The 10375-nt window shown below is 42.4% G+C and overlaps 1 protein-coding gene across 1 annotated transcript in view; it reads right to left on the bottom strand.

Moving 5' to 3' along the window:
- Nucleotides 1-3034: 3034 nt before the first annotated feature.
- LOC127926217 (NACHT, LRR and PYD domains-containing protein 12-like) overlaps nt 3035-10375 on the bottom strand; it is a 142388-nt gene continuing 135047 nt past the window's right edge. Inside the window, exon 10 of the mRNA XM_052511667.1 lies at nt 3035-3284. Coding sequence (XP_052367627.1) covers nt 3050-3284 — 235 coding nt within the window. The 3' untranslated portion in view covers nt 3035-3049. The remainder of the gene's footprint in view (nt 3285-10375) is intronic.

The raw sequence follows: 10375 nt of genomic DNA, 5'->3' as shown, positions 1-10375 counted from the left end.
ACAACACACACACACACACACACACACACACACACACACACACACACACACACACACACACACACACACACACACACACACACACACACACACACACACACACACACACACACAGGACCCACTGGACACACACACACACACACACTGGACACACACACACACACTGGACACACACACACACACAGGACCCACTGGACACACACACACACACACTGGACACACACACAGGACCCACTGGACACACACACACACACACCGACACACACACACACACACTGGACACACACACAGGACACACACACACTGGACACACACACACACACACTGGACACACACACACTGGACACACACACTGGGACACACTAGACACACACACACCACACTGGAAACACACACACCACACTGGACACACACACTGGACACACTACACACACACACACACACACACACACACACACACACACACACACACACACACACACACACACACACACACACACTGGACACACACACTGGACACACACACTGGACACACACACACTGGACACACACACACACACAGGACCCACTGGACACACACAAACTCACTGGACCCACTGGACACACACAAACTCACACTGGACACACACACACTGGACACACAGGACACACTGGACACACTAGACACACACACACACAGGACACACTGGACACACACACAGGACACACTGGACACACACACACACACACACACACACACACACACACACACACACACACACACACACACACACACACACACACAGGACACACTACACACACACACACTGGACACACTGGACACACTACACACACACACACAGGACACACACACACACACACACTAGACACACACACACACACACAGGACACACTAGACACACACACACTCACTGGACACACACACACTGGACACACACACACACACACACACACTGGACACACACTGGACACACACAGACACACTGGACACACACACACACACACACACACAGGACACACTGACACACACACACACACACACTGGACACACACAGACACACTAGACACAGGACACACTAGACACACTAGACACACACACACACAGGACACTGGACACACACACACACTGGTTACACACTGGACACTGGACACACACCCAGGACACACTGGACACACACACACACTGGAGACACACACACACTGGAAACACACAGGAAACACACACACACACACTGGAGACACACATACACACACACACTGAGACACACATACACACACACACTGGAGACACACATACACACACACACAGGAAACACACACACACACACACAGGAGACACACACACACTGGAGACACACACACACACTGGAGACACACACACACAGGAAACACACACACACAGGAAACACACACACACACACACACACTGGAGACACACATACACACACACACTGGAGACACACATACACACACACACAGGAAAACACACACACACACACAGGAGACACACACACACTGGAGACACACACACACACTGGAGACACACACACACAGGAAACACACACACACAGGAAACACACACACACACACACACTGGAGACACACATACACACACACACTGGAGACACATACACACACACACAGGAAACACACACACACACACACAGGAGACACACACACACTGGAGACACACACACACACTGGAGACACACACACACAGGAAACACACACACACACACACAGGAGACACACACACACACACTGGAGACACACACACACTGGAGACACACACACACACACACACATAGGAAACACACACACAGGAAACACACACATACACACACTGGTGACACACACACACACACTGGTGACACACACACACACACACACACACACACACACACACACACACACACTGGCCACACACACACACACACACACACTGGCCACACACACACACACACACTGGCCACACACACACACACACACTGGCCACACACACACACACACACTGGCCACACACACACACACACACACTGGCCACACGCCACACACACACTGGACACACTGGACACACTGGACACACTAGACACACACACACACAGGACACACTAGACACACACACACACACACACACACACACACACACACACACACACACACACACACACACACACACACACACACACACACACAGGACACACTAGACACACACAGGACACACTAGACACACACAGGACACACTGGACACACACACACACACACACTGGACACACACAGAGGACACACTGGACACACTGGACACACACTCACACACACTGGAGACACACACACACTGGACACACACTGGACACACACACACACACACTGGACACACACAGAGGACACACTGGACACACAAACACACACATACACACACTGGAGACACACACACAATGGACACACACTCACACACACTGGAGACACACACACAATGGACACACACACACACATTCTGGTGACACACACACACACTGGAGACACACACACACACAGGAAACACACACACACAGGAAACACACACACACACACACACACTGGAGACACACATACACACACACACTGGAGACACACATACACACACACACTGGAGACACACACACACACACACAGGAGACACACACACACACTGGAGACACACACACGCTGGAGACACACACACACACTGGAGACACACACACACTGGAGACACACACACACAGGAAACACACACACATAGGAAACACACACACACAGGAAACACACACATACACACACACTGGTGACACACACACACACACACACTGGTGACACACACACACACACACACACACACACACACACACACACACACACACTGTCCACACACACACACACACACACTGGCCACACACACACACACGCCACACACACACACTGGTGACACACACACACACACACGCCACACACACACACACACACACACTGGAGACACACACACACACACACACACATATATAACTTTGTCCAAGTGGTGGTTAGAATGTTTGTCTTAACCAGCCTGATAAGTCCAACATGTCTGATATGAACATTGACATAAACCCTCTACATACTTGAGTTTCTCCAGTCTGCAGTGTGGATCCTCCAGTCCAGCAGAGAGCAGTCTGACTCCTGAGTCTCCTGGGTGATTGTAGCTCAGGTCCAGCTCTCTCAGGTGTGAGGGGTTTGACCTCAGAGCTGAGACCAGAGAAGCACAGCCTTCCTCTGTGACTAGACAGCCTGACAGCCTGCAAAGAGTCAAATCATATTAAAATCACACTGATATTCTTTGGTGGTGAAAATAGTGGCAGTATATTTTTTCAACATATTCAGATATATCAGTGTCCTGAAACCTTCCATATCTATTTATAAATGAATGTATCATTATTATAAATGACAAATTATCAAAGTATTGCCTGCAGATAGAAAAATGTATAGTACAAATATTATAGTAGACTGACCAGACCAGTTTAAAAGTAGTATCAGTCAGAAGACAGACAGTGAGGTATCAGATTTAGATTGTATTGAGTATACAGTCCACACCATATCTATTTAGACAGTGAGGTATCAGATTTAGATTGTATTGAGTATACAGTCCACACCATATCTATTTAGACAGTGAGGTATCAGATTTAGATTGTATTGAGTATACAGTCCACACCATATCTATTTAGACAGTGAGGTATCAGATTTAGATTGTATTGAGTATATAGTCCTCACCATATCTATTTAGACAGTGAGGTATCAGATTTAGATTGTATTGAGTATATAGTCCACACCATATCTATTTAGACAGTGAAGTATCAGATTTAGATTGTATTGAGTATACAGTCCACACCATATCTATTTAGACAGTGAGGAATCAGATTTAGATTGTATTGAGAATACAGTCCACACCACATATATTTAGTCAGTGAGGTATCAGATTTAGATTGTATTGAGTATATAGTCCACACCATATCTATTTAGACAGTGAGTATCAGATATAGATTGTATTGAGTATACAGTCCACATCATATCTATTTAGACAGTGAGGTATCAGATTTAGATTGTATTGAGTATACAGTCCACACCATATCTATTTAGACAGTGAGGAATCAGATTTAGATTGTATTGAGTATACAGTCCACACCATATCTATTTAGACAGTGAGGAATCAGATTTAGATTGTATTGAGTATACAGTCCACACCATATCTATTTAGACAGTGAGGAATCAGATTTAGATTGTATTGAGTATACAGTCCACACCATATCTATTTAGACAGTGAGGTATCAGATTTAGATTGTATTGAGTATACAGTCCACACCATATCTATTTAGACAGTGAGGTATCAGATTTAGATTGTATTGAGTATACAGTCCACACCATATCTATTTAGACAGTGAGGTATCAGATTTAGATTGTATTGAGTATACAGTCCACACCATATCTATTTAGACAGTGAGGAATCAGATTTAGATTGTATTGAGTATACAGTCCACACCACATCTATTTAGACAGTGAGGAATCAGATTTAGATTGTATTGAGTATATAGTCCACACCATATCTATTTTGACAGTGAAGTATCAGATTTAGATTGTATTGAGTATACAGTCCACATCATATCTATTTAGACAGTGAGGTATCAGATTTAGATTGTATTGAGTATACAGTCCACACCATATCTATTTAGACAGTGAGGTATCAGATTTAGATTGTATTGAGTATACAGTCCACACCATATCTATTTAGACAGTGAGGAATCAGATTTAGCAATTTACCAATAACAGAGGCTACAACAAAACATGCTAACCTCTCACCATTACCGATAACAGAGACTACAACAAAACATGCTAACCTCTCACCATTACCAATAACAGAGGCTACAACAAAACATGCTAACCTCTCACCATTACCAGTAACAGAGGATAAAACAAAACATGCTAACCTCTCACCATTACCAATAACAGAGGCTACAACAAAACATGCTAACCTCTCACCATTACCAGTAACAGAGGCTACAACAAAACATGCTAACCTCTCACCATTACCAATAACAGAGGCTACAACAAAACATGCTAACCTCTCACCATTACCAATAACAGAGGCTACAACAAAACATGCTAACCTCTCACCATTACCAGTAACAGAGGATACAACAAAACATGCTAACCTCTCACCATTACCAATAACAGACTACAACAAAACATGCTAACCTCTCAGCATTAATGGGTGGGGTATGATGTTTGTACCTCTGTAACTTTCTCATTCATCATCATTAACCGATTAACTTCAACCGATCGCTACCTGCACCTGCCCGCCTGTCCAACATCACTACTCTGGACGGCTCTGACTTAGAATACGTGGACAACTACAAATACTTAGGTGTCTGGTTAGACTGTAAACTCTCCTTCCAGACGCATATCAAACATCTCCAATCTAGAATTGGCTTCCTATTTCGCAACAAAGCATCCTTCACTCATGCTGCCAAACATACCCTTGTAAAACTGACCATCCTACCAATCCTCAACTTTGGTGATGTCATTTACAAAATAGTCTCCAATACCCTACTCAACAAATCGGATGCAGTCTATCACAGTGCAATCCGTTTTGTCACCAATGCCCCATATACTACCCACCATTGCGACCTGTACACTCTCGTTGGCTGGCCCTCGCTTCATACTCGTCGCCAAACCCACCATGTCATCTACAAGAACCTGCTAGGTAAAGTCTCCCCTTATCTCAGCTCGCTGGTCACCATAGCATCTCCCACCTGTAGCACACGCTCCAGCAGGTATATATATCCCTCTAGTCACCCCCAAAACCAATTCTTTCTTTGGCCGCCTCTCCTTCCAGTTCTCTGCTGCCAATGACTGGAACGAACTACAAAAATCTCTGAAACTGGAAACACTTATCTCCCTCACTAGCTTTAAGCACCAACTGTCAGAGCATCTTACAGATTACTGCACCTGTACATAGCCCACCTATAATTTAGCCCAAACAACTACCTCTTTCCCAACTGTATTTAATTTATTTTGCTCCTTTGCACCCCATTATTTTTATTTCTACTTTGCACATTCTTCCATTGCAAAACTACCATTCAGTGTTTTACTTGCTATATTGTATTTACTTCGCCACCATGGCCTTTTTTGCCTTTACCTCCCTTCTCACCTCATTTGCTCACATTGTATATAGACTCGTTTATACTGTATTATTGACTGTATGTTTGTTTTACTCCATGTGTAACTCTGTGTCGTATCTGTCGAACTGCTTTGCTTTATCTTGGCCAGGTCGCATTTGTAAATGAGAACTTGTTCTCAACTTGCCTACCTGGTTAAATAAAGGTGAAATAAAAAATAAAATTAATGAATCATTCCTGATTATTCATCATCATAGTAGCATCCACATGAACGTAGAAGTGTTCAGAAACATCTTAATATAATAATAATAATAATATATGCCATTTAGCAGACGCTTTTATCCAAAGCGACTTACAATACAAGTGAAGTGACTCCAAAATGACAGGACATTATTCACCATTTAGTTTCTATTAGGAAAAACATCCAAAACACAACCAAGACAAACTGCAAATTAATTCAACAAGTTAGTAGAATCACAAGCTTGATGTAATCACTGCAGGCATGGAATATGGGACTAAATACTAAACTTATGACTAAAATAATTTATCCAAAATATTATGACTTTGTTAAATGGGAGAACTAGATACATAAAGGTTTTTCATTTATAACGTGTAAAATATATATGTATGAAAATACCATTAAATAAAAGGTGACATTCTGTACTGTCACCTAATATGAAACATTCTACCTCAAATCCAAAAGGCTGGAGCACCACATTTAAAACTGTAAGCTTCACTGTCCAAACACATATGGTGTGGACTATGTGTGTCTGGTAAACACATGTGGATCTGGTGAACAGTTATCACTTGTTGACCAACTACAGGAATACTGACCTCAGAGTCTCCAGTTTACAGAGGGGATTCCCCAGTCCAGCAGAGAGCAGCTTCACTCCTGAATCCTTCAGGTCATTGTTACTCAGGTCCAGCTCTCAGGTGTGAGGGGTTTGACTCCAGAACTGAGACCAGAGAAGCACAGCCTTCCTCTGTGACTAGACAGCCTGACAGCCTGCAAAGAGTCAAATCATATTAAAATCACACTGCTATTCTTTGGTGGTGAAAATAGTGGCAGTATATTTTTTCAACATATTCAGATATATCAGTGTCCTGAAACCTTCCATATCTATTCGTAAAATAGTGTATCATCATTAAAAATGACAAATGATCAAATCATTACCTGAGGATAGAAACATGTAAACTACAAATATTTTACTAGACTGACCAGACCAGTTTAAAAAGCAGTATCAGTCAAAAGACAGACAGTGAGGTATCAGATTTAGATTGTATTGAGTATACAGTCCACACCATATCTATTTAGACAGTGAGGTATCAGATTTAGATTGTATTGAGTACACAGTCCACACCATATCTATTTAGACAGTGAGGTATCAGATTTAGATTGTATTGAGTATACAGTCCACACCATATCTATTTAGACAGTGAAGCTAACATTTTAAACGTGTCTCTATACTCCAACATAAATAATCTGACCAATTCACTTATAGTGTATTAAAGTAGTCAAAACTTTAGTATTTGGTCGTAAACTCGTTGGTTGCATTTGCAGTTTGTTTTGGTTCAGTTTGTTATATCTGGAGTACTTCTCCTGTCCTATTCGGTGTCCTGTGTGAATCTAAGTGTGCGTTCTCTAATTCTCTCCTTCTCTTTCTTTCTCTCTCTCGGAGGACCTGAGCCCTAGGACCATGCACCAGGACTACCTGACATGATGACTCCTTGCTGTCCCCAGTCCACCTGGCCATGCTGCTGTTCCAGTTTAAACTGTTCTGCCTTACTATTATTCGACCATGCTGGTCATTTATGAACATTTGAACATCTTGGCCATGTTCTGTTATAATCTCCACCCGGCACAGCTCGAAGAGTACTGGCCACCCCACATAGCCTGGTTCCTCTCTAGGTTTCTTCCTAGGTTTTGGCCTTTCTAGGGAGTTTTTCCCAGCCACCGTGCTTCTACACCTGCATTGCTTGCTGTTTGGGGTTTTAGGCTGGGTTTCTGTACAGCACTTTGAGAGACATCAGCTGATGTACGAAGGGCTATATAAATTGATTTGATTTGATTTGGTTGTGTTTTGGGTTGTGTTTTGCCCAATAATAAAATGGTGGATGATGAGTGGAGTACTTTTCTGTCTAAGAGAGTAGATAACATGTTTCTAAACAATAATGAATTAATCCTGATGATGCCTTGATTAAGAAAAATCATGAATGAATCATGAATAATAATGAGTGAGAAAGTTACAGAGGCTACAACAAAACATGCTAACCTCTCACCATTACCAATAACAGAGGCTACAACAAAACATGCTAACCTCTCACCATTACCAATAACAGAGGCTACAACAAAACATGCTAACCTCTCACCATTACCAATAACAGAGGCTACAACAAAACATGCTAACCTCTCACCATTACCAATAACAGAGGCTACAACAAAACATGCTAACCTCTCACCATTACCAATAACAGAGGCTACAACAAAACATGCTAACCTCTCACCATTACCAGTAACAGAGGATACAACAAAACATGCTAACCTCTCACCATTACCAATAACAGAGGCTACAACAAAACATGCTAACCTCTCACCATTACCAGTAACAGAGGCTACAACAAAACATGCTAACCTCTCACCATTACCAATAACAGAGGCTACAACAAAACATGCTAACCTCTCACCATTACCAGTAACAGAGGATACAGCAAAACATGCTAACCTCTCACCATTACCAATAACAGACTACAACAAAACATGCTAACCTCTCAGCATTAATGGGTGGGGTATGATGTTTGTACCTCTGTAACTTTCTCATTCATCATCATTAACCGATTAACTTCAACCGATCGCTACCTGCACCTGCCCGCCTGTCCAACATCACTACTCTGGACGGCTCTGACTTAGAATACGTGGACAACTACAAATACTTAGGTGTCTGGTTAGACTGTAAACTCTCCTTCCAGACCCATATCAAACATCTCCAATCTAGAATTGGCTTCCTATTTCGCAACAAAGCATCCTTCACTCATGCTGCCAAACATACCCTTGTAAAACTGACCATCCTACCAATCCTCAACTTTGGTGATGTCATTTACAAAATAGCCTCCAATACCCTACTCAACAAATCGGATGCAGTCTATCACAGTGCAATCCGTTTTGTCACCAATGCCCCATATACTACCCACCATTGCGACCTGTACACTCTCGCTGGCTGGCCCTCGCTTCATACTCGTCGCCAAACCCACTGGCTCCATGTCATCTACAAGAACCTGCTAGGTAAAGTCTCCCCTTATCTCAGCTCGCTGGTCACCATAGCATCTCCCACCTGTAGCACACGCTCCAGCAGGTATATCCCTCTAGTCACCCCCAAAACCAATTCTTTCTTTGGCCGCCTCTCCTTCCAGTTCTCTGCTGCCAATGACTGGAACGAACTACAAAAATCTCTGAAACTGGAAACACTTATCTCCCTCACTAGCTTTAAGCACCAACTGTCAGAGCAGCTCACAGATTACTGCACCTGTACATAGCCCACCTATAATTTAGCCCAAACAACTACCTCTTTCCCAACTGTATTTAATTTATTTTGCTCCTTTGCACCCCATTATTTTTATTTCTACTTTGCACATTCTTCCATTGCAAATCTACCATTCCAGTGTTTTACTTGCTATATTGTATTTACTTCGCCACCATGGCCTATTTATTGCCTTTACCTCCCTTCTCACCTCATTTGCTCACATTGTATATAGACTCGTTTATACTGTATTATTGACTGTATGTTTGTTTTACTCCATGTGTAACTCTGTGTCGTATCTGTCGAACTGCTTTGCTTTATCTTGGCCAGGTCGCATTTGTAAATGAGAACTTGTTCTCAACTTGCCTACCTGGTTAAATAAAGGTGAAATAAAAAATAAAATTAATGAATCATTCCTGATTATTCATCATCATAGTAGCATCCACATGAACGTAGAAGTGTTCAGAAACATCTTAATATAATAATAATAATAATATATAATATATATGCCATTTAGCAGACGCTTTTATCCAACTTACAGTCATGACTTACAATACAAGTGAAGTGACTCCAAAATGACAGGACATTATTCACCATTCAGTTTCTATTAGGAAAACATCCAAAACACAACCAAGACAAACTGCTAATTAATTCAACAAGTTAGTAGAATCACAAGCTTGATGTAATCACTGCAGGCAAGGA

Source organism: Oncorhynchus keta, unplaced genomic scaffold, assembly GCF_023373465.1.
Source record: "Oncorhynchus keta strain PuntledgeMale-10-30-2019 unplaced genomic scaffold, Oket_V2 Un_contig_720_pilon_pilon, whole genome shotgun sequence".
NCBI lineage: Eukaryota > Metazoa > Chordata > Actinopteri > Salmoniformes > Salmonidae > Oncorhynchus > Oncorhynchus keta.
The sequence above is the reverse complement of the archived record's forward strand: the minus strand, read 5'-3'. Positions and strand labels throughout refer to the sequence as shown.